Raw genomic sequence first — 27,143 nt, 5'->3', positions numbered from 1 at the left:
CGTAGATATAAGAAAGCAAAGATACATTAATTAAAGAAAGAGGTGACGGGCTATGCTGGCCATACAAAAGAATAAGAATTAAAACTATGTGATAAAATAAAAAATAAAATGAAGCAACAGACACAAAATCTAGAAATTTAACTGATAGTTTGTTAATACTGATATCTATTATTGAGAAAGAGCTCCTCTATTTATAAATGATTTTAGTTTTGTTCCCAAACTTCATGATCGTTAGTTTTCTTAAATTTAGAAAGCACTTTCTCTAATATGATCACTCATCATGGGTAGAGTACGGATGATCTTAACTTAGTGGCTAAAATTTTATAAATATTTTCTTTAATTATTATAAAACCAATTAAATTAGAATTTAGCTTGAACCTCTAAATACATAATTTGAATACAAACACATATATAAATCATAGGTACGGGATACTGTGTGTGGATATGGCTAAAGAAAGAGCAGATATGTAAAGGTAATGCCGAGATTACATTAAATTGGGCACAGCATAATAACCAAGGAGAAGGAGTTGGATAAGTAGTGTTTAATTAATCAACGCCCGGTGCTGTCGACGAGTTTGAACCATTGACTGGTGGGGTCACATGCTGAGTCGGTGCTCAAGCATTTACAAGCACCGGTGATAATGACGTCGTTGGAATCCACGTCCAGACAAACGGTGGAATTGTCGCTGACTTTAGATGACAGATGCATCTTAGAATCTGAGATCATCTCCCATCGCGAGTCCGAAGCAGAGCATGTTCCCGCTACTTTCACCGCCTTCCCTACTTGCCCTGCTTGCAAGCACGAGCTTCTATCCTTCATTGGCACTATCTGCTGGTTTGTGTAATTCCATCCCTCTGAATTTGAGCAAAGCCCCAGCGATAATGATTCAGGCCCCGACTTTCTTGAAACGCAGAGACCCGTCAGTGGATGGAAAATCACTTGATGCGGACTGCCTCCCGATACCCCAGGCCCTACATCATCTCATCATTGGTTACAACACTTTCTAAATTTGAGGAGGAGACTAAAGAAACTTGTTGAATAATTGAATAATGAATGTGACCTCGAAAAGGAACTTGGAGAGAGGAGATTCTCTGCAAGAAACTTGGATTCTTAACCTGGGCCCACTCTGCATCCAGAACTCCATAATTCTCGGTCGTTCCAGCAACTCCTTCTCTGAAGTAGTAGCCCCCGGCGAGAGACCACAAGGCCCCGTCGAAGTCAAGCTCGGCGGCTAGAGCCATGAAGCAGTGGAAGTACCTTATGTCGTTGAGGTTGGAGCCTGTCAAGTCGATCCCGAACTCGCCGAAAAACAGTGGGAATCCTTTGCCCAGCAAAAACCCTGAATGTCTCATCACATTTCCTGTTATTCGGGCACAGGCTTGGTTTAGGTTTGTTGATACCCAAACCTGACCATCTGTGAAGCCGTACCAGTGCGCCTCGTACACAAGTTTCCGGCTGAATGTCAGAGTCGTTGTCCGACCCGCAAGGAATGACAAATCCGTGTCGAAACTTAACCCCGACAGAATCACCAGAACATCCGAGTTTGCCGCGTGCACTGCCTCCGCTCCACTTTGCATGTACCTTTCGTCACCATATAATTATCAGAACAATCTTGATATATCAGTGTAATGTCTTACACAGAACATAATATTGTCCTAACGTGTCGGCTCATTTGCGAGTCAGTGACAAGAGTGATGGCTATCCGTGTAATTACTTAAAAAACAAGAAATATGTGATGGCTTAATTATTCCTTTTTCTTCACTGGGACAATAACAAGCAGGAAGGTAGTGAACAGGTATTACTTGAACCAATCGGGGACGTTCTGACGGGGGCCTCGAAGCTCATTTCTCAAGCTCATGGCGACCACATGAGGAACTCCACGGAATAAGGTGGCCATCTTGGTGAGCCCTTCCACCCAAAGGTCAGGGTTGAAATGCTCGTCGCCGAAGAAGCCATTCCCATCTGTGCCTCCGCAGCACCACCCCGGCTCGGTCCTGTGATTGTCCAGAATCACCATCACGTCGTTGTCCCCGAGATTTTTCACCACCGCCTGAGACAGACATTATCATTCCCGATATTCACCGCTGCGTACATGTTATATTCTTCGTTAATGCAACACTTGTCGCCATCAATATTAATCTCCCACTACTGAAGTCCGTCACGGTAATCCACCGTATCAAACAGTTCCGGAAAAATCAGTGCTCCCACAACTCATTGTTTTTCCTCCAATAATTTAATGTTCATAGAAAAGTAATTCACATTTCACACAGCTCACACACCTATTAATGTTTTAGGGTGGCGTATAAGCACCACTTGCATCGCTTTCAAATTACGAACTGTTCCCACAATAAAATTTGGACATTTATACCGACACCACATGATATATATGAATGCTAATATCTTTCTTATAAGTTTCTTTGTTTTTCTGTTTAAACAAAATTCCTGCAGATTCTACTATTTACAACTAATAAAAAAATAATAATCTTATCAAGATCATGCGTACAGCTTTTGGTTAATTGGTCAGATAATAAATCCGGGCAAATACATATTTTGTCCATGCATGTCGAACTGACGGGTCCGTCTTCAGTATTCATAAGCCAGATTAAACCTTGATGACCTAGATTTTTTTAATTTTAATTTTATATTTATTAAAATAAAAATTTATAAATTTTTTGATAAGTATGTCCATCATCAATCTAAATAGTATTGATCTAATTTAGGTGGTCCAATTTAAAATTATAATTTTTTTAAATTAACTATTTATATGTACTCTGAACAGTTCAAATTTAATATTATATTTTTAATTGCAAAGTCTACATTTAAAGCTTTTATTTTTTATTTTGATAAATAAAATATTAAGAAAATAAAATATACAATCTTTTAACTAGAACTTTTTAAAAAAATTACAACTTAAAAATTTTAAATTGAGACCATACAAAATACAGCTTTATAGTTAATACTCTATCCGTTTAAAAATATAAGACATTTTTTAAGAGTTAGATATTAAAAAATATAAAGCATTTTTAATCTTTCAAAATGTAGTTATTGCCTCACTTTATATTTATTTTAGGGTAAAACATCCTATTAAATAGGAGTAAATATAAAATGATAGAGTTAGTTTTAAGATAAGTACCTACTTTATTGGGATAAGATTTGATTAAAAATGCCTTATATTTTTTAAGGAAATGAGTATATAAAAAATATAAAAAAAAATTAATATTAAATTAAATCCTTCAAATTAAATATGGACCAAATTAGTCATGAAAAGATTCATTAAAACTTTCTTATAATTTTTATAAATTTTAAATATTAAATTAATTTTTTAAATCTATCATCAAGATTAAAAATCTAAATGGTCTACAATAATGAAGATTGATCCCAACTGATTCGTTACTCCATTCGATAGATATTTAGATTGAAGGATATGTAAGGAAAAGATGCCATGTGGACAATTTTTCTAAGGGAGAGTTACGTTAAAATTTTACATAAAAAATTAATTATTATAAAATTTATTGACAATTAAAATAAACTGTATTAATACAGTTTAATTCAGTTATCAATGAACTTTATAGTAATTAATTTTTTTATATAAGACTTCAACGTAGTTCTTTCTTTTTTTCAATGCAGATGTTTTAAACCTCACCCTCAGACTCTATTAGGATTTTCACCTGTGTGTGGATGTTATCACAAAGGTTCATTCCATCCTCAGCAGAGATAGGGATATTTCCTTGAATCTTATGTTTAGGGAATCGAATTATTATGCTTATTTTTTGGTTAAATATGATTCAAATAAAATAGGGGAGTTTCAATCTCTTGATCCTCACCTTTTTGTTAGAAGGCGTGATTGATGACGAGGCACTCTTGAATGAGTTGTTTGGTTAGCCATTTTAGCTCAAATTCTCACTTGTAATTCCCCCAAAAAAAAAAAAAACATAAAAGCAAAGTCGGAAAACAATAAGTGGGTGGTTGGTGAAGTACCTGGAAAGCTTTAATGAGGGGAAGATCGATAATGTGTGGGTTTTTGGCTTGAACGGCGGCAATGACATCGAGGAGGCCAAGGTTCTGAAATGAGCGTCTCACGGTGAGGGAAGCGAGAGAATCGTTAGTGAGCAAATAAAGTGGCCAAGTGAGCCTGACGCAGTTGAAGCCCATGGACTTGATCTTGTTGGATATGACATCAAGAGGCTGTTTATGGAGTCCCTCGGCCACCGGAGTGTCCAAATGAGACACCCAGTTCACACACGCAAGCTTCACTCTCTCTCCACCCTCGTTCACCACCCACCTCGATTCTGCGTACAGTGATGCACCTCTCACGGGCTTCATTGGGAGTGCTAGCAAGAGAATCAATGAGAAAAAGAAAGAGGAAAAACTCCCCATCGCTGATATTTCTATGCGAGTCTGTGAGAGATTAATGAATGAATGAGCCCGTGACTACTGTCTTTTTATAGTAAACAGATCACCGACGTCTTGTGCTTCTGCTTTCTTCACACAAGGCTGTTTTTCACTTGATTCGCTCATCATTACTTCACTCTTGTCTCTTCGCCTCTTCGGTGGATTTTGTTGTTTTGGTAATAGCAAGCCTTCTAGATTTCCTTCCTTTTTAAAATAATTAGATTATGAAATTATATATAATTACATTATTAAAATATGTGGTCATTAAAAAATCAATATAACTATGGATATAAGTTTTTTGGGTTTATTTGGCAATCTGACCTTAGAACTAGGTTCATGATCATCAAGATCTAAACTCATTTTTGATAACACTCCTTATTAATTTTTAAAAACAGTACAATATAATATTATCATTAATAAAAATTAACTCTATCCCCTACTTGACCAGAAATCAAGAAAATTATAGAAAAGAATAAAAAAAACTATAGAAAATAACTTTAAAAATTACATAAAAGAGCTAAGAAATTTCTATAATTTTTAAGGTTATTTTTTATCATTTTGTAATTAATTAATTATCAAAATTAGTTTTTATTAATGGTATTAACTATATTATATTGTTTTTAAAAATTGAAAGAAAACAGTTTATAGAAAAAAAGTTTAAAATCATAAACTTTCATGAAATTATGGTTTAAAATTCAAATTGCTATTTAATACAATTTTTTATTCACAATTAAAATGTAGAACTAACATATGTAAGTGAAATTTATTAAAATAAATTTAATGCTGAATTTCTTAAATATTTAATATAATTATTTTATAAATAAAAGTACAGTAATTATTATAATAATTGCACGTTGAATGCTAATAAAAAATCCATAACAATAAAATTTAAAAAATTTATACTTGAGAAGACAAATGATGAAAAAACTGAAATGATACTTGAGAAGACAAGCTTCTGCCAACAGATGCGGCTTTTTAGCCATTTACTGCAACATTCAATTGCCATCACTTGACCATTATCAAGCAGACACAAATTCACTAATTCATCAAGCAACTCGCCACTCTACAAACATATTAGCATATTACGATTGTGGTCGAGTTTAGTACGACATACATACATATATATATACATACATACATACATATTCCGTCTGTTTCTATATATATATAGGAGAAAAAAAAGTATATCATATAATTTTAAAAAAACTGATTAATCGTAATAATTATGTCTGAAAATAAAATAATTAAATTAAAATGTCTTATATTAATCAATATAAGTATGCATTAATTATTTTTTATTAATATAAATTATGAAGGATGATTTAAAAAATTTATAATAAATACTTATTAAAATAGGTAATTTTACTTATAAAAAAATAATAAAAAGTAATATTTTTTTATAAAAAAATAATGAAGAGAGCATATTACAAGTTTAATTCCAATCTTTACATTTCTGTTTTTCAGCATTACAAATGGAATCTTTAACATTGACCCCACTAGCAGGCACGGATCCAGTGTAAGAAAATGGGGGACAAAATTTTAAATAAAATAAAATATGAGGTGCCAGAATCAATTTTAATAATTTTTATAAAAAAAATTAAATAATTTTTAAAGGGAGGTGAAAACTAGCAAAGCAGATAACTCGGACCAAGCCAGATAAGTTAACTCAAATCTGCCTGAAAAAATTTAAAATTGAGCCTACAAAAATAATTTTTTTATATTTGGGCCATTTGGGCTGGCCCGAGTAGGCCAAAAAAATTGAGCCAAGCCCGATCAGGGTTTAAGTTTAGTTCGAATACTCAAATAAAAAAGTATTTTAAAAAAGTATAAAATATAATTAAATATTAATTAATTCCTTAAGCTTTAGATTATTTTATATTAATATACCATGTATTTGAGTCTTGTACATCATTTAAGTCTCAAAAAAATATATTTTATATTTTTTTATAAAATAAAATAATTAATTTAAAGTAAAAAATATTAATTAAAAATAATTTTAAAAATAAAATTTAAATATTCAAACCGCCTAAAACTTAGAAGAGTTTAAGCTTGGCTTGACTATTTTTAAGGAACCGGATTTCCTCCTCTTTTTTTTTTTTGCGTTATTCGAGTAACAATACATTTTTTGTCCTCTAAATTCATTTACTGCAACTTGCTTCTTATTTTGATGTCCGAAATGAGTAAAATGACCGAACAAAATCATTAAAAAGTATTTTTTACCAATTAGCATTAAAAATTTTGAGAAAATCATGTTTTAAATGATAGGGGGGGTCATTTTTATCTCATTTCAAGACAAAAACTACAATGGACCAACATGAGAGGAATTTAAAATTTTGACATATATGCAAGGAGTGGTGGCAAATAAGCTTGTGACACTATGACGTTTGCAAAGAGGAAGACTGACACCAAAACGACAAAACCATCATTCACGTTGTTCCCACAAGCCGAAACGATTTTAAGACAAGTAGACTCCATGAGGCCGAAACGACTCACGTATGTACAGTGGACATGGCCAGCATCCGGCATACGTGGATATCTAACATACTCTTCGTGCCTCAATATTGCAAATTCAGTTTTGCATTTAAAGCAAGAAACATATCCATCAAGTTAAAGACCAACGCCTATGTCTCTCTGCTTTCCAAGGCCCCACGAGAATCCGAGAATCACTTTATGGCCTAATTATCGTGCGGACACAATACAGGTTATCTCACAACCGATGTTTTCATAGCTAACTCACTAGTTCAGTGCCACTTCCACTTGCCAAGCATCCAAATGCAATTGCCACTGGAAGAGTAGGTTTGCAGTAACGCAAACTAGAAAAGCCTTATTCTGGTTTGGATTGTGCTCCGGCATATGGGGCAGAGTTCAAGGCCTTCTCCACAGTCACAACAAGTCTGCCATATCAAGAAATACAATGGAACATACGCAAGATTAATATTGTCAGTCCTCCTCTTTAACACAGCCCTGAATTCGGTAACCTACTACAAGCATGTAATTACCTGATGCCCACAACCAAATGCCATATCTTTCGGGTTAGTGAGACAAATTGGACAGACCTGCAGTTAACAATGTTTCCGGTAAAGTATTGCTTAAACTGACTCAGATTATGGTAATGATCATAATATCATCAAGGCTAACTATGTCTTCCGAAAATATGAAAGAAGTCTCTTAGGTTGGAGAATATGGTCTTAATACCTTATTATCGTACAAAGAGCTGGAGGACGGTCCTGCGCTAACTCCAGTATCATATCCAGTATATTGAGGTGCTCTCTGCTGAAAACTACCAGAGCGATAAGATTTTGTACCGGTGCTAGAAGAAGTCCTATCATAAAGAGGTGGGGGTAAAGGAACCCTATCTGGTGAGTATCCATTTCGTGCCCTGCATTATTGATGAAGACATGAGAATTCTATAATAACAGGCCATAAGTATCATGTTTGTATTAATGGACATTCATTTATTACCCGAGTAAGCCCAGCTCTACGGTTGCCTTGTATTGGGAAGGTATCTCCATCAAAGCTGAAAGAGCAAACTCTGTCTCTTTTCTGGCTGAACTCACATTCCTTGACATTATTTCAGTGAAATTCACAAACTACATACAGCAAGGAAATATTCACAATTCAGAACTTCAATTCAAATAGAAGAAGTCAATAAAGCAAAAGTGAATTACAACATAGATTGATGACCTGAAAATTATCGAAGGTCCGAGCAGGGATGTTGTCATCAAATTCCTTCATCATATCCCATGGTCCATCTCCCACTCCCACTAAAACTATTGATAGGGGATATTCACTGCAATTTGATGAAGAACATAAGAATGCTGGGTGGTACTCCAGAGGGGAGAGAACCAAATATTTACCTTGCTTTCACAATTGCATCAATTGTTTTTTGTTCCTGTGGACTTAATTGGCCACTCTGTGTGTCAACGCTTCGGGTCACCTGTGGCAATATTCTGAATATCAATTTTCAAAGTCCCAGCATATCAGAAAAAAGCAGCCATGCACTTAGTGCAGGGGTTGAACATCTCACAACTGCTGTTAGGGTTTTTCTTTTCTGCAAGATATATGTGCTTAGATGTGGATGTGTAATAATCCAATGAGCTGCACCAAATGATAGCATCACAAAGGCCAAACAAATGGAATTCCGAGGTTAGAATACAACGAGTAAGTAGTACTTTCTTCTCCCCCCCCCCCAAAAAAAAAACAAAAGTAGTAGTTTCTTCAGAAATGATGCTTGGATTCACATTTAGTCCTTTACAAGCTCGCATGATGCTACCATGTGATACTTTTGATGGCTGATGCGGAGTAAGTCTGTGTATAAGTGCACTTCTCAGAAGTTCGAAACCAGAATCAGGTTTATTTACCTGCCCATCAGCAATTATGAGCAAAACATGATATTGGCCACCGCTTTGCTCAACTATAGTCATAGCCATCTCAATGATAGGGGCAAATGAAGTTGGTCCTGTCAAATGAAAGCATTAAGTTACTCTAAGCCTCAGTGAGAATTTTATCTGATATACACTTAAAAAAAAAAAAAAGGTGGTGGCAACACCTGCTAGCCGGAGACGAGGAACAATTTCTCTATATCTTGTCAAAACTTCTTCAAACCCATTGCAGTATCTCTCTTCAGAATAGAAACTAAAGACATCTTGATCGTGTGTTGACGCTGATAGGGTAAAAAGAAAACAATCAGGCCTGCAACTTGGGAAAACAAACAGCTTAATTGGCAAGAACATAGATATCATAATGACATTACCGTCTCCAAATCCAAAACAAGGAATCAAGTTATCTTCATCAAAAGCAGACAAAGTTTTCCCAATAATTGAGATCGCTTGCTCATAAGGATTATGCCCACTTCCAATGTTATGTAAACTCTTCCGGTTGAATGATAACTTTCCTGAGTTTCAAAGAAACATCTAGTGTCAGTGTTACAATTCACAGAAAAATAACCAAGCTTCAAAATGAGAGCAAGTGATCATACCTGTCCACTCATTACTCTTGGTAAAATCAATGCCAACAATGAGATTAGAAGATTCCAGGCCAGCATGTGCAAGAGCCGCAGTAACCTGCATCCATTTACCACATTATTTGACAAAAATGCTGGAGTTTTCCGGATGGTAATATTTGGGAACTTGGGTTCATATCAGATATATCAATTGCAAGAAACGCAATTATGCAGTTTCACTATAGATATCCATTAACTCCAGCGCTAGCAATTCCAAGGGAAATTAATTCTTGCTAGCTGCAACAGTTACTTGCATAAGCAATTAAGTTCTATGCACATTCTAAGTAAGCGCATTTAATATATCATCCACATCCGTTTCATCAAGTACCTTGTATAATCCAATAAGAATAATACACTGGAGCTAAACCCATTGAAAACAACTAAGGCAGTTAGCTCATCCACATGTTTCTCAAAACCATCCTTAGCCACATGGTCTTGTTTTGCTCCTTGCAATGAAAAGACTGGCTAAGGTTTTCGCCAATCACACGGAGTCCATGCACGCACACGCACACACATTGATGAAATCTATACAGCTATGAAATACAAGTTGAATCGTGTTATGTTCAACTCATGCATGCTGCCCCGCACCCTATTCTCTCCATATAGCCAAACGCAGTACTATTTACAAGTACTAAAGTTAAGCATGGAGAAAATGCCGGGAAGGAAAGTAGCTCAAACCATGACCAATACAGTACCTTTTCTTCAGCTACTTTGTATCAGCAGAGTTTGTTATTCAATTACTATGGCTTAAATTAAAAAGATCATGCCATGTCACGAGATGGCAAACTAAATGATATAACATAAGCATACAACTTTTATCAGAAAAGTTGAAGTAAAAGAGTTTACTCGTTGAAAAGATGCAGCCAATTCTATCACACACTCTCTGAAAACTGAAGGCTTGAAAATAACAGGTGAGACTTCTCACCAAGATATCAAGCAGAACAATTCACACTTCATGCGTCTCCTCTGACTTAAATAGAATATGCCGATTCTTTTTTATTTTCTGTGATGTTTAGTCCCTGAGACAGGAACTTTCGTGTAAAACATTCACATTACCTCTTCAGAAAATTATGAAGACCAGCCTTGGAATTGTCAATGATAAACATGTAATTAATCAATAACAACTAAAAAGAAGCAAACAAATGAAGGGATGGTTGACATCAATCGAAATCCTATGCCTCCCACGTGAGACTCAAGTCCAATAACTGGTAATTGGATCCCAAAAAAATCACAGGCACGGGGCAAGCAATCTAACCTCGTCAAGAGAGCGATAATCATCAGCTATTCTTGAGTATCTCCTATCCAACCTCCTACTAGGCTGAGACGTCTGTGACCCGTATTCGTAGAATGGAGCGGGTGCGCTTGAATGTTGAGGCGTGTAGTATGGATTTTGTGGAGGGTGTGGTGATTGCGGATATCCATAGCCATCCCATCTTGAACAAGAAGACGCAGAGCCATAAGACGACACGCGTCTCCGATACTCCTCTTTCGAGCTCTTACCTCCCATGAGCGACTCCTTCAGAACAAAACCCACGACACACAAAATGGCAACCAAAACTGTCCAGGTCTCCAACTGCAAAGCCATATTAATATGCAAGTCTCCGTGAATATCAAAACAGAAATTACGAAGTAGATGGGAAAAGCTAGCAACTTTGACCGGCTACAATTTAAAAGGAAAGATAAATTTTCTGGGAAACCCAAAATTGATGACCAGTAAAGCGAAATTGAGAGGTGGGAAGCGCCGATATGGGGGGGGGGGGCTGACAAGCAAGCGATTGCCGTTGACTGACTCGGAAAACGCCGACCAATTCAACGTTTCGACAAAAAGTGAATGAAAAGTAACTCAACCAGCTTTTTCATACCTCCAGGTGCATTGATTTAAGAAGAATTGCAAATAAGTTGTGAGAGAAAGGAGCGAACTGGGAGTTAACGGTTCAATCAGGCGGGTTAACTTTTGCTTAGCGCCAAAGCAGAGGGCGATGAATGGAGAAGGGTAATGCAGACGGAAACCAACGGGGTCAACCTTGACTCGTATTAGCTCTCTTCCCGTTTAAAACAAGTATATTATTATAAAGTAATAATAATTGCCTCCCATAGAAAAACACTAACTGCTTCATCTGAGTCGGAGGATCTTATATTCATTCCACCAGAAAATTTCATGCTAACAAGTAATTGGTCGTTTGGTAAAGTTTAATAATAAAAAAGTTGAGGGTCATTTTTAATACGAAGGTCGCTACTTAGGAATTAGCATTCTCATCCTTCCTCGTGGTGCAGGTGTAAATACATAACACGGAGACCCTCCGACGCCCGCAATCTGAAACTCCTAGGAACAACCCTCGTCTCCAAAGTCAGTTATCTAATATCTAGAAAGACATTCTAGTCTAATCCGCCAATAATGGAGCAAGGAAATAATTATATTGTATTACTCACATTCACACGCTTGATTGTGACTGACAAAGTCATGCAGCTTTTTTTCCTTCTCCTTCCTTTTGCCAATCAAAATCCTGTAGCTTTTAATGATTAGAAATTTAGGATTTAGAATATGCATATTTCTTTAAAAAAAATTGAAATATTTTATGAATTTTATAAAATTTTTTGATAATGAATCTTTTTTTTATGGGACTTAGGTGTAATTGTACTTATTTCTTTTTTATATAAAGATGAGTACTTGTAAAATGATAATTTTTTTGCGACCCTTCACCCAGTAAAAAAAATTTATGGACCCATTGCACCCACAAATGACACTGGCAAATGAAAAAATTCAAGTCCCTAAATTTAATTGGGCATTTGACGTTTTCCCCAGAATTGGGCCTCTGACTTGATAATACATGTCCCGTAAAAATAGATTCGGGTGTGTGGATATTACCTGATAATTAATTTATCTAGCTTCTATGATTACGCAACTTAGTTGGGCGCCAGATAAGTTTTAATATTTTAAGAAGGTAAGTTGCTCAAATGATGTTTTGAATTTGATTTGAGCCGTTTTTATTTTCCATTTGAGATTCAAAGGATTGACATGAAGTTTCGACTCTTAACAAGGTTGCGTGCAATTTGTTCAACCTAATGAGGTAATTAACTATCTCGGGTTAAAGATATGCATGAACTAATTCTTTTTTATTTTTATTGCATAAATATCACAAATATAATATGTGTATGTTGTAAAATACGTGATTGCATGGTTAGCAGGATCCAGTAATTATAAAAAATGAAATGATGATTCGCCCAATTCAAGCGTAGACTCTCCAATCTTGTTTCAATCAAAAGCACGATGCATCAAATGTTCCTTTTAATCAGATTTAATCGAATAAAAGTAAAACAGAATCTAGCATAATAAGTGTGGACATTAATATATATGGATATAGAAAATAAAAAGAAAAGAAATTGTATAATTGACGTGCTATAAATAATAAAATAACAAGATTCATCTGGACGGATGAATAAACATGCATTGGATCCACTGTGAACCTGTAATGATCGAGTAGGCGCGGTATTATCAGGGTAATTTTTCTACATGGGGGCAAGCACCGTCTTTTCTGGGGTTTGGTAGAGGTTGAGGGGAGATTGGGAGAGAGATGAAGGGCCAAGTGAGTGAGCCTTTAATCATTTGTGCTCTTCTTTCATGGGCTCCTTACCACTTAACTGTCTGTATAGCACAGAAAATCGATTTTTTGAGCCAAAATCTTGTTTTGAATGAAAATCATCCAAACATTACAAAATTTTATTAATCGATCATTGGGCCCAAATTGATTCTTGAAACAAGTTCACTAAAACAGTTTCAAGATTCAATTTTACCGTTACAGCCTTAATTATTTGTTAGAAAATGTTTGACCTGCCAATATTACCCTCTTTCATGTTATTAACTTATGATATGTAAGTTCTCTCATTTCTCTTGTTATCTCTCATCTCTCGTCTCTCACCTTCTGCGATCTACAGCTTTGAGCCTTGCACCATTTCTCCAACGTCGTCTACCCACCCCTTAATTGGTCACCATCCGCCATCTCTGATCTATAGCCAGAGGTAATGATCTCCGGCCATTGCATTTTCTCCTTTCTCTCTTATGCAGATATGTGTGGTCCTTCTTCTGGTGTGTCGTGATCCTCCCATCCTCACCCTGGTTGCTGTCCCTCATCTTCAATCTATGGCTAACGACAGTAATCTCCAGCCATAGTTAAAGAAGGTCAATGTTGCCTTTATCTAAAGCCCCATTTATGATCTACTCGTCATCTAGTGTCTTCTTCATCTTTGATCTCCTCTAATCTATTTGAGTGAAGTAGCAGTCGAGCTAAGTCCCTTGTAAGGTAAATAATCTTCTCTGACCATTATTTTGAACGATCTGGTGACTCTATTTTGAATGGTGTGAAAATTTTTCTCATGACTTCGAGCATAGCTATGGCTTGTAATTTTGTTAAGTTTCTGTGGTGTTTTTGGCTGCTCAAGACTCTATTTTGGATGGTATATAATTAGTTATAACAATTATATGTCAGGACAAAATCCTTGCTAAAAGAGCATATTCATTTTATGGTACGAAATTCTTGTTGCCTAGTTGAACTCATGACTTGATATGAGAAAGCAAGATGCTCTCAGGAACAAGCCTTTGAATTTGATACTTGGATTTGGTACATGCGCACAGTATATTCTATTGGATATTTCAATTCCAGATGAATGGAGCAGTACTCTTCTGTCTCTCAATTAGTTTTGATTTGTTAGAATTTTGCAATTTCAGTCTTTTCTGTTTTTGTTCTTGGTGGTGGACTTGTTATTTAGTGGTTATTCCTTGCTTGGTTATTAATCGCTTGCCACATGGCAAATGGCAAAAAGGACATGTATATGGTTCTTCATACCAAAAAAACTCTCTTTTTGCTTGTTTGCTTGGCTTTCACCCCACGGTATCTTTCTATTTGTAATTTTATTTATCATTGCAAACTTTTTTTCTTTAGTTACATCTATTTAGAATGAGGTTTAAAATTATTAGTTTCATGCAAATGGTTTCTTTCTATGTTGGTTGGCAGTCTGTCTTAATTGGTGACTAACCTAAATATGGTAAGGACTATTGTATGCAATGTTCTGGTTTATATTTTCTTCTCACATTATTGCAATGTTTTAAAAACTTGAGTTAGTTAAATTTTGTTCTTTTAATTAATGTTGGTTTGTTGTTGTTGTTGTTGTTGTAATTTTTCAGCAAGGATATGCATATCCAAAAGAGAACTATTTTTCTTCTCATGTTGCTTCGAATAAGAAACTCTAATTTCTTGATCCCCCAGTAGTATTTACTATCACTTAAAATAAGCTTGAAGCTTGATGTTTTCTCCTTGCCAAAGTGAAAAATTGAAGCTATTTTTTTGAAAAAATAACCTATTTTTTAGGTGGGCTAAATATGATCTAAATTTAAATATCTTTTCAGGGATATTGAAGCAGAAGAGGGATCGTTACCACTCTAATTAGAGATTCACTATTTCTAAGTTTTAATATTCATTTCCTAAACATTAGTGATTGTTAATATGCCCCCCTCTTTCATGCTTCAAAATTCAAATAATTCAAATAAATAAGTAGCCTTTTTCATAGCAATTATGAATATCATCTTTACATGGACTAGCAATTAGGGGAGCTTGGTTGAGGAATGGTGTTTCACCTCTTATATGATTGTGTCTACTATATACTTAATGATTAATGCTGTTGAAATCATATTGTTTTTTATCCCTGCTATTGCCAAGCATATCATAGTTCATATAGATGAGAACGCTGCCATTTTTTAATTTTAAAAGATCTACTAGATTTACAAATAATAATGAGGTCTTTAATTATTTTCATTCAAGTTTATGATGCACGATAGAAAGAATATTTGAAGTTTAGAAGAACAGGTTTGTAATTTTATGCAATATGCTTAGCTACGACTATGATATACAAGTTCATATCGTTGTTGCATCAATTATGATACATAATTTCATTAGAAAACGATTCAATTATGATTCTAATTTTATGCGGCATGAAAAAGAAGATCAAATAGAGCATGAGCATTAGGACGATCATCACATTAATGAATATTTATCTTTACCATCATCCATAACATCTTCATCAAATATAACTCATATATATGATGTCATAAAGATCAACTTGTATATTGTCATCTTCATTGGTTATTGTAAAATTGATGCTTGGTATTTAAAAATTAAATCTTTCTCTTTTATTAAATTTATTTGATTTAAGATATTTTGAGTTATTTATCAACATAATTAAAATGCTAATATTAATATAATTTAAATTTTTATAATTAATCAAATATATAATTTAAATAATATATTTTACTTCTTAAATAAAATTTAACAAATTTAAAAATATTATATACAAATTTATCAAAAATTTAATTTTGAAAAGTAATGTCCTTTATAGTAATTTATACAGCTAAATTGATTCTGACTAAATTATTCAAACATCTTCAATTCTATTAAAATCAATTTAAGAAAAACAATATCTAACAAATTGCATTATAATATAATCAATTATAATCAAAATCAATCATATTAATTAATTATTTTTTTAATTAATTATACGCAACTGAAATCTAAACGGGCTCTAAGTCTTTCTCTTCATGTATCCAAAAAAAAAAATCTCTCTCTCCTAACTCTACCTAATAAAATACTATTAAGGAATCGATATCTAGATTAAACTTAGCAACATGGCCTCTACTATTTCTTAAAGGGAATTATGGCTTCTGTTTCCTTGGGCTCGATACTGCTGCCTCTATTTCATTAATGGCCTTAACTTTTTTATGCTTCTTTTGAGCCCAGAACCTATCGATGTTGATTTCTATATTGTGCAAACCAAACCAACCACTTGATGGCAAAGCTTTGACATGCATAATCTTGAATTTGGTATGCTCCTATTAAGGCTACACGAAGGACGGACGGACAAGATCTCGGCCTAACTCAAAGTTTGGTCCTTTTCATAACATGTGGTTTGGTTCAGTCTTTGTGTAACCTAAAATTGAACATGATCGAACTAGTCTTGTAGGATTAGGAGACTGGTCCCAGTCATGTTCAGTATCTCACTTTGTTTTTTCCTTTTTAATCTATGAGAGGCATTAATTTATTTCAACATAATAAACTCAATTAACATAATAAAATTACTTATAATTATATAAAATTTATTGCAACAACAATAATTATAAATCTATAATAATCTCCAACAAAAAGTATTTTAGTTACAACACATAAGATTCAAATTAAATAGCCTTTAACATAAAAGTGCATTACACCAAGTTAACAACGAATTTTGCTTATAAAAAGGCAAGATTGAGGTTGTTCAATGCTAAAATTTTACTCAATATCCATAACTTTGCAAGTATAAAGCATAAAAATTACTAATTATTATTATAAATTAACTTATTATAATAATTAATAAATTAATTATAATTATATTAAATATATTTATAGGACTAGACCAGCCTAAGTGGTCTAAGCACTCAGTCTCTTATGTAGTCTAACTCAAAAAAAGAGTATGGTCTTTTGGTTTTTTTTGTCTTGAAAGACTAATTTTTATCCGAACCAAGTTGTCTTGAGTTGGATTGGACGAGAGGGGGTCAAAGGACTTTTACACAGCCTTAGGTCCCATGTTAACATGTTAAACTTATTCTTGCCTTTCCTTGGACATTGATTATGTTCCCTGGGCTCCACTAGAGTTTAGGGACGCATGCACACATAGGTATAGTTGTTTTTTTTTTACATTATTCCATTTATTAAAATATCCACCTATTTTTCATAAAAATGGCTAAATGATGGATCATATGTATCATATTCACAAATTACGCTTATAAACTTGGTTAAAATATACCCATCCCTTTAAACTCATGCTACTTGCAAATAACTCCGTTAGCTTTAAAAAGTTTAAAGTCAAGCTTTATAAACTCTCTCTCTCTCTCTCTCTCTCTCTCTCTTACTCATAGATCCTTTAGCATTAAAAAATTTATTATCTTATCATCATAGCTAGCCATGTTAGACTAATGAAACATGTATGGCATCATCTAACATAGGAAACACATGTTAAACTTTAGACTTTATTAACCCGGCTTAAAGAAGGGTAGGGACATAACTTCAAATCAAGCCTCTTTAGAGTTTAAAACTTAAAAGTAGCCAAACGATGGTGTATCAATGTTGCTCTCTTGTCAAAACTTGGGTAAGAACCCTTTTGGCATTGCTTCTTTATGTATATCACCTCTGATCATATTTATAAGTAATTTCTAACATATTTTACTGGAATTAAGAAAAACCTTAAACCTTGTTAATTATGTCTTAAAATTTAATAAAATTTTTGGATTGACCCCCAATAAAGACAAGAGAATTATTTTTAATATTTTTTCCTGACGTTTAATAAGAACAAAAAGGTAAATATGAACATAAAAAATAGTAAAATGCCTTATAAATAGGATCAATATTAATCTTCTCTCTCTGTCTTATAATTAAGACCAGGGAAGCATATGTAAGGCCACACCACTTGCTAAACATAAGGATGATGCCACAATCTCACATATTAATTAATCTACATAATAAGCTCAATATAAGAAAGATGCCAATGGCAGCATTTAAAGATCGAGCTATTTGAATGGAATTGCTATTAATGTCATGCCTTGACAACCTTGATTTGTCAACCATGTCAACATGCCCCTTCAAGAGTCAAGATCACACATAACAGCTCTTAACTTTGCCACCATAATTGGTTTTGCTAAAGCCCAACACCCATTCCACTTGCATTCGAGTTCTTTGTTGTCCTTTATTCCCCTGCCTACAATTTTAGGAGAAGAAAGAACATTTTCTTTGTCATGCCATCAAGGGTTTTGTATGCTAAAGTCTTATTTTGGCCCTTATCTATACTCAAGTAATTATAATCCGACCATTCGTACTTCGCTAGATAGTTTTTATTGGAATATTTTTAAATTAATAAAGAGATTTTTTAAAAAAAGTCATGTCCTTGGAATTAAATTAAGGAGTTATGTCCTTATAAATTAAGGAATTTTTGTAGAAGGTTACGTAGAGAGTTATAGTCACCAGAGTCATGTCTCTCTAAATTCTAAAGGCACATTTGGAGAGTTATAAAATTAAAAGATGTTATTTAGGGAAAGGAGATGCATTTCATGAAAGCTCTATATATTAAACAATGTTTCTTTTATTGAAAATTTATTATGAATATTGCTTTAATTAATATTAATTATTAAACTATGTTGGTTCATGGGATGTTCATGAATTAACATAAGGTTCTTTATGAACCAAAATAAGATTTATAAACCAACATTGGTTCTAACTTTTAAGGATAATTTTATTAGATAAAAGGTATCACTTCAACGTATTACTTTAATATTTATAAATACCTCTCATCATTACTTATCTTGACCATTCATCAAAATTCAACTATTAAAACTCATTACCTTTGTTTTTTAGTACACTAGATACAAAGTCAAATTATCACTTTGTAAAAAACTATTATTCTCATGGCTTAAGTCTTGGAAGTGCAATCCATATTCTAGGGTCTTCATTGTATTTTGAAGGAAATATGTCACTAACCTAGTTTTCACCTTAAAACTAGAATACGTGGGGGCGAATCAAGCTTAAATAAATATGTTAGTTGTAACATCCTAGATTCTAATTTCTAGATTAAGTGTACTAATCAAGGATAATAAAATAAAAGTGAGTATTAATTAGTTTGAGGAGGGTTTAAAATGGCTAATGGGTTTATTGATTTCATTCAAAGCTTTTAGATTGAGCTTGAAAGAGGTTTGGGTTACCTTAGTCTTAAATGGAAGTGCAAAATGAAGTTGGCATTCTTTGTGCCATCTACTATGGTAGATGGTCAAAAACTAAATTTATCAGCTCATGTATGCAAGCTAAAGCAGAAAGAAAAGGTTAAGAGAAAGACAAAAGGCAACAAAAGGAAAGGTTGGGTCTACCAAGGCACACGTTTAGGGACTATTATTGAGATTCAAGCTTCCACACTCAAGGTAAAGCTTTTCCCTCTCATTCCTCTCTCCCCTTTCATGCATTCAAGTTTTAATGAAACCTCAAAGAGCAAATTTTACCATGGACCTTACCAACAAGAATTTTAAACTCAATAAGAATAACTAAAATAGACCCTACCACGCTCTACCATAGTAAAAAAGATTAAAACTATATATATATATATATATAAAGTATCAGTATACTAGAAATTAAGAAACCAGAGTTTAATAAAGTAAAAACCTATAAATTTTAATGAAACCTCAAAAGAGTAAGTTCTAGATCAATTCAAGACCAATTATAATATAAATTAGAGTGTAAAAGTACATGAAAGTATGAACATTCATCTTATAAATTTAAGTATTGAAAATAATATTATAAAAATTAATTTAAGCATTAATATTGATAATGCCAATGAGGATGATTATTTTTGGTACCAGCACCATTGCATGCATTTGTAGCTTGTTGCAGCTATTTTGTGCCCTAAATCAAATTGAATGAGTTCTTAATGTATAGTTAAGGCTAAAATATTAGGGTAAGTATGTTTTGAGTTATTTGGAATAATTGAACAATTATTTTAGAAGTTGTATAATAATTTATCTCCCCTTTAATTTTTTATCACTTTAGGGTTTAGGACTAAAAATGAGATCTAGTTGTATTCATGTGTTATAGTACACTGCACAAATCATTTTAAATCATTTAAGTTTGGTCTAGGTGGTTGTGCAAGTTTTTGGCACTTTGACTAGGGTTTGGACACTAAATTGTTGTGAAAAGTATAAAGTGTGGTTACTAGTTAGTTTGAGTTTAGGTCTCCAGCTCCTTTATATGAAAGAATTTAGAAACAAAATCAGTGCCTTAAGCTAGTTCCTTAAATGAGCTTTTTAAAGATATCTAAATCACCTCAATCGAAAATTAAAGAAAGATTCAAAGTGCACAAAACTTAGCCCTCGGATTCTATCAAATGACAACTCTATACTGTTAATATCTATTTAATGCACCGTGATGCATGACACAAGGAGCAGCTAGCCACTACACATTGCTTCTTAGCCATGTCAAATGGCTCATATTATTGAAAAATGATGTTTTTGCCCTCTTTTATATAAATATTTTCAAATTTAATTGGTATATCATACTTTCGTATATTTTATATTTTTGATTTTGATTTGTTGATTTAAATCTCTTAGTTTTAATTTTAAACTTGGGATCCTATCTTGAGTAAAAGAACTTTTTATTATCATGGTAAGGTTTCATTAAAATGGTTAAGTTTGTAGTAAGTATAAGTGATATCATTAGCCTGCCTTAAAATGTTGTGCACAATTTTTTTATATCTACAAAAGAATAACTATATATATATATATATATTTCTTTTATTCTTTAGAAAGTCATTATCGTGTTCTTAAACTGCAATACATGAGTTTGAACTGGCATCCCACAAAAGAAAAAGAAAAAAGATAGATGTTACCATGAATAGTTTTTATGTAAGTGATAGAATATCTTTAACTCGGTGATTAATGTTGGCGGTAAAAAAAATTAGGTGATTACTTATAGTATTGTACCATGCTAATATTTATAATAAATTTTCATAGTTAAAATTTGTTATGATCAAATAAAAAAATAACGTGCTTCTTAACAACAAAACAAACATGGAATATTAACTAAATCATTCTTCATTTCATGATAATTATTTCTGAAAATAACTATATATACTTAGGTAGTCGATCTAACAACTAAAAAATACAAGTGATAGAACACTTTCATAATTCACAAATTTTGAAACTTATGGTAAATTAATATTAACATACATAAACAAAAATTAAATATTTTTTAACAAGACAGAAAAGGAAATACAGAAAAACTAAAACAAACAATAAAACTTAAGGTGGTTTGAACAAGGCATCCTTGTTGATGTCTTCTAATCAAAGATAATGAAAGCCAGGGGTTGCACTCAACGCCTTCTTCGCGCATGAATCCACTTCCTTATTTTCTTCTTTAGAAATATACACCACACTTATCTTCCATTCCCGCTACAGTAACTCCCAAGCCTTCCTAATCTCAGAATAATTCTTGTAAAGGTCAATATCTCCACCATAGATAAGGCTAACAAGCTCATAGCAATCATAAAATAGCACACCATCATGAATTCCCTTATCCCAAGCATATTTCAAACCCATAATACACGCCTATAATTTTGCTAACAAAGCATCCCCATGAGATAAACATAAGAGGAAACCTCCATCCAACATATTATTCTCATTCTCAAAGACTCCTCCGCATCCCACCAAACTAGTGCTTTCCGCATAAGCTCTATCAAGAAAAATTTTACATACACCTATTTAGGTGATTTCATTCTACCTTTGATAAAACCCTGCAGCTTGAGATTAATGTTGCCCAATATAGCATCACCTTTCTTTATACATATGATAATGCCTCTTATATGCGCTACTAGGTCTGACCCATCCATCTCTTTCTCCTGGAATGTAAACTCATTCCTCCTTTTCCATGGCAGCTAGCAAATCACAAAGAACCAAGTTATCTAATCAATATCTTCTTTTTGCTAGATTCTTAGTAAAACTCCAATAGAACCAATCTGTATCGTTCATCCTAAAAAATTATTGGAGAAATTCTATGCAGATACATTGACTCCAAATTTCTTTCATTGACGGACAGTCCTATAAAACATGTATAGTATCCTCAAATTCATGTCCACATCTGGGGCAACAAGCATTACTACACAGACCTTACCTTCTTTGCATATGGTTAGTCAACAGTTTCCCTTGAATAATAAGCCAAAGAAACATTCTACACCTTTAGGGAATCTAGAGCTTCTATAGATTTTTATAAGTAGATAATGGAGGTATGATGTCCTCTCGACAAACATTATATGCTGATCTGATAGAAAAATTTCCATGCTTCTAACACACCATATTATGGCCATCAGGAAGGATTGTCTGCTATAAACCTAACTCAAAAAGGTCCCAAGTTTGTTTGATGTCACTCTAAAATTTTAACCTTGGTCTAGTTCTCTTCATCATATGAAGAATATCTTCACTATGTTTATGTTTTGATCTAAGCAATCTTACCCACAAGGGCTCCTTTTTATGAATCATCCCCCAACTCTTTTCCATCATGAATAATTGGTTTTGGGCTTCAAGCTTTCTATTCTTAAGACCTCCTCTTTCTTTATCATGGCATAACTTGTCCTATGTAACTAGGTGAATATGCCTATTTTCCTGTGTGGTTTCGCAGAGGAATGATTGAGATTGTTTTTCTAGTTCTTCACAAACTGGTAGTAGGAGAGTGACTGTTTGCATGGGGTATTAAGGAATATGTGTTAACACAGATTGTACGAGAGTACTTAGACCAGCAAGAGAGAGATTTGTAACCTTTTAATTGCTAATTCTACTCTTTACCTTATCCAACACATAACTACATGTAGACTTGTTCAATCTTTTATGGTGCATTAGCACCCTTAGATATTTTCTAAAATCTATTGTGATAGAGAAATCTAGTTGATTTGGCATCTAGGCACTTATAGTATGAGTGACATTTGTAAATAAGAAAACATGAGTCTTTAAATGATTAATTTTTTGCCTTGACAGATCATAAAATTTACTTGAGCAACACTTAACCACCCTTACTTAACCAACATCGACCTCTGCAAAAATAATAAGATGATCGATAAAAAATAAGTATGGTATAGTAGGCCCATCTTTAGTGAGTTGGATTAGTCTCTAAGCCCTATTATGGATCTCATCTTGTATCATATGAGCCAATTTTTCAATACAAATCACAAAAAGATAGGGAGAGGTAGGATCATCTTGTTGAAGGCTATAAGTAGGAAAAAAATTCTCCTATCTTGTGTCCCTGCCATAGAATTTCCATTCGTGAAGTTTTCAGGCAGTTTGAAATAATATTAACCATGTTGCTTAGGATTTTTAATTCCTCAAGGCAATCACGAACAAAATCTCATCTAATATGATCATAGGCTTTTTCAAGATCTATCTTTATAGTCATAAATCCTTTCTTCCTCTTCATATTTCTCATAGAGTGAATAACCACCTAAGCTACAATAATGTTATCAGTACTTTCCCTTCTCGGCACAAAGCTATGCTAGTTAGGAGCGATAATATAAGGCAAGATTCTCTTTAATCTAATAGAGATCATTTTAGTAATAATCTTATACACCATATTGTATAGGCTAATCGATTGAAAATCACAAATAGTTTTAGGACTATCATTCTTTGGAATAAGCACAATAAAAGTTCTATTAATTATGTTGATAAGGGATAGATTCCTGAAGTATTGCTTAACTAATGAGACAATAGAGGGCCCAATATTTCCCTATTGATTATGGAAGAAGAGTGCATTAAATCCATCTAGTCTAGGGGATTTCAACGGTCCCATATAAAAAATTGCCCTATAAACCTCTTTTGCTTGAAACTCATTGGAAAGAAAACATAGTCAGGATTCATTAATGATTGGAAAGGTAGAACTTGTTCTCATGAAGCTTTTTAGCCCACCGTCTTCTATGAAGAGCCTAAAGAAAAAATCCCTAACAATCTAAGCAACTCCTTCCGCATTATAGACCCAATCTCTATTATCCCTTTGAAGAGCTGTGGTTTTATTTGCTTGTTTCCTAGTAACTCGAGCATGATAATATTTTGTATTTTTATCTCCTAAAAAAATGAGTCACATTTGGCTTTTTGTGCCCATAATAAAGTTTCTTGAAGCAGGATCTCCTCAAGTTCCATCCATAATTTCTTTTGTAGCTCCTCTCTAGCAGGGATATTTCTGTAAGAGTCATCACTCTTCGTAATGCTTTCAAGTCTATGGATCATATGATTCTTCTTCTTGCCTAAATGCCCATAGACATTATTTTTCTATTTGAACACAGCATTTGTAAACCTAGTAACATTTTCAGTCCACTCTACCTTATTTTTCTAATTAGCTTGTACCAATTAATCAAAATTATCATGCCTCACCTAAGACGCTTTAAAATGAAAAAGCTTAGGTCCATCATAAGTTGTAACTTCTTCCTCCAAAAACTTCAAGATAAGAGGCTAATGGTTTGAATTAAAAAATGGCAAGCTTATGACTATAGCATTAGGAAAGACTTCCTGTTCTTGTTCATAAATAAGCACACGATCAACCCTGCTCTCATAGCTAGATTTGTGCCATATAAAAAAAGGGCCTTTGTACCCTATGTCCTCAAGATCCGTGTCATCTATAAATGTTAAAAAATCTTGATCAATACCCACAGTATTGCGAGTTTGTGATCTGCGTTCATGATTGAGTAAGATACCGTTGAAATCTCCTTTAATAAACTAGGGGCCAGACATTGTCTTATTTTTGCATTGGAGCTTACTCTAAAGAATTTTGTTAGCAAATATATAGGGACTTATGTAAGCTACTGTAACATACCATACCCTATCATCCTTTTTGAACTGAATATGAATAAACTGATTATGGTACTACTGAACCTCAATACTCTATTCCGTGTCATTCCACAAGAACTAAATCCCTCCATTAAATCTTCAACAATATGATAGTTATTAAAACCAAGAGATTTTTCTATTCTGCAAGCATTTATACCATTAAAATGAGTTTCCAGAAGAACCATAAAATTTGCCTTATATCTACGCCTTAATTCTTTGATAAGGCACGAGAAAAGGTCAGATCTTGTACCTTTAACATTCCAAATTAGAAAATTCATAGATACATAATTTAAGAGGAGTGGGCTAGCAAGCTCGAGCCACCATCATCCACATTAGCATGACTCATACAAACATCCATCTCAGGCCCATTTGCTTATTGACACGTTTGAGCTAGAAGCTTGAAGAGCAAAATCTAGTCTACTTTTCTTAAATGAAACCTTTGTACATTTTTCTTAGATCAGCTCTATTTCCATTTAGTATTGCCCATTTTCCATACCCTTACTAGGCCCAATATTCATTTTCATATTTTCTTCTTCCAATATCACATAAGAGTATGGGCTACACATACCTGGCCTACTACGTCTCAAGCTTGGTGCAAAATTTTCCTTAACTTTCCCTTTCACTTTAATTGGTGCCTTTCGTTTAGACCTCATTACTACAGGAACCCATTCGAATTTTTAATTTGATATTTCATTTCCAAATTGACATTTACTCTCAGATTGCCTTTCATTTTTAACCACAGAGCTAATATCCCTTTTAAAATCACAATTATTTCCATACCCCAAGCTTTTTGGCACAAAATTCACTTTCTCCTCTTTACACCTCCCCAACATACTCGGAGATTCCTTTGGCTCAATTTTTGGCACTCACCTCCTGAAATCTCATTTCACAATCATACTTGGGCTGTACTTTTTGCTATTCTCTGTTACTTGTGATCCACCTCCTCCCTGCTCGTTAGAGCAACTTCCTCTGACTTCAAATTAGTTTTTAATAAAAGGGTATCTAATTTAGATGACTCCTTAGTCATCTATCTCATAGTGACTATGTTTTGATCCCTTTCATGCACATGTCTATTAACTCCCTCATATTGAAGATCCTTTACCTGGCTGTTCTTCTCTTCATCTATCCTATTCATTATCACCATACCTCTATTAGGGCATATACTCATAAGGTGTCGAAACTGTCCACGATGAAAACACACAAGATGAACCCTTCATAAGAAATTTGGTATTTTTCCCTATAAAATGTAAAAGTTGGCATCAATGGTTGACTAAAGTCTAACTCTACATAAATTCTTACAAAAGCTTCTTTATCCAATATAGAGGTTGATCTATCAATTTTTAGTGTAATCCTTACCTTGTCACCTATCATTCTAAAAAATTCCACATTGTAGGGCTCCACTAGTAAATCTAAGACATGAATCCAAGTGGCAATTCTTTAATATGTTTATGCTTTTCGAGGGTTGAAATTCAGCCTCTATTTTTACACTAACAAGTAATGGTTATTGATCATTTAAGGCCCTTTTTGGTATGCATAGTCAAGGTCCTTTTTTGTTAAAAAAGACACAATGAAGTATCCATTATTAAGAGGTGTGATCCACATTGGTTCTCATAGTTGCCACATCCTCATAAGCCCTGGCTTTCAAAACAGTAATGGAATATTCCTCCTTAACAACTTCATTATTAGAGAATTTAGCCAAAGACAACACCATGTAGTATAGGCTTCCTCTAATACCTTCAATTCAAGGCACTTTGCCTTATGAGGATCATTCTCCAAGCTCTTGTCAGTCCTTCTTACATTCAGCATTCGCTTTCCTCATTTTCTCCAGATATCCTTTCCAGCCATGCATGATACTATCAATTTCTTCATTAAATGAAAGAAATGAATTAAGACTTAGCAAGGATTCTTTGTAGGTGATCTTTCTCCTGTTCCTCTAACCCTCACTACTCTTATTGCCATATCCTTTTGAAGGAACCGTTTTAGATTTAGAACTTGTAAACAAAAAACCATCCTTCCTTGACTATCCATTATTCTGTCCCCTCCTTTAGGGTCGCCGCCTTTCCCCTCACCAATGGTAGTTTCCCTGGTCCTCTCACATTCTCTCTAAGTTTTATATAACTTTTATTTTACAGAATTAAATATATTAATTGCGGTTTAGTCAAACACACTAATAATATATATTAATTGTGAAGGAAAATAATAATTATGTTTTACATAGATTTTAAATCAATCAAGTAATGATCAAATTCAATTAAGGCTTTTTTTTACAAACTAATAAAAATAAAAATTATCTTTATTAATTTTATTTTTTAAAAATAATAAGAGTAAGAATG

The 27,143-nt window shown here is 33.6% G+C and overlaps 2 protein-coding genes across 3 annotated transcripts; both read right to left on the bottom strand.

Moving 5' to 3' along the window:
* Window positions 1-361: 361 nt before the first annotated feature.
* LOC129319995 (glycosyl hydrolase 5 family protein-like) lies at window positions 362-4,392 on the bottom strand. Its single transcript, XM_054965119.1, has 4 exons — window positions 3,980-4,392; window positions 1,804-2,051; window positions 1,062-1,582; window positions 362-972 (listed from the first exon to the last, which is right to left on the bottom strand). The coding sequence occupies exons 1-4, from the start codon at window positions 4,376-4,378 to the stop codon at window positions 551-553; spliced, it is 1,590 nt and encodes a 529-aa protein (XP_054821094.1). The 5' UTR covers window positions 4,379-4,392; the 3' UTR covers window positions 362-550.
* Window positions 4,393-6,793: 2,401 nt separating this feature from the next.
* On the bottom strand, window positions 6,794-11,514 carry LOC129319172 (E3 ubiquitin-protein ligase RGLG2). Of its 2 annotated transcripts, none has more exons than XM_054964160.1 (12): window positions 11,258-11,514; window positions 10,651-10,968; window positions 9,372-9,456; window positions 9,147-9,287; window positions 8,943-9,056; window positions 8,755-8,852; window positions 8,251-8,330; window positions 8,078-8,183; window positions 7,856-7,983; window positions 7,589-7,772; window positions 7,393-7,449; window positions 6,794-7,287 (listed from the first exon to the last, which is right to left on the bottom strand). In XM_054964160.1, the coding sequence occupies exons 1-12, from the start codon at window positions 11,267-11,269 to the stop codon at window positions 7,207-7,209; spliced, it is 1,404 nt and encodes a 467-aa protein (XP_054820135.1). In that variant the 5' UTR covers window positions 11,270-11,514; the 3' UTR covers window positions 6,794-7,206. The 2 variants fall into 2 exon arrangements, with proteins under 2 accessions (XP_054820135.1, XP_054820136.1); XM_054964161.1 differs by lacking the exon at window positions 11,258-11,514 and adding an exon at window positions 11,107-11,228.
* Window positions 11,515-27,143: the final 15,629 nt, after the last annotated feature.

This window comes from Prosopis cineraria, unplaced genomic scaffold (assembly GCF_029017545.1).
Source record: "Prosopis cineraria cultivar Desert tree isolate PC_DT_omini unplaced genomic scaffold, ASM2901754v1 PC9, whole genome shotgun sequence".
Lineage (NCBI taxonomy): Eukaryota > Viridiplantae > Streptophyta > Magnoliopsida > Fabales > Fabaceae > Prosopis > Prosopis cineraria.
The sequence above is the reverse complement of the archived record's forward strand: the minus strand, read 5'-3'. Positions and strand labels throughout refer to the sequence as shown.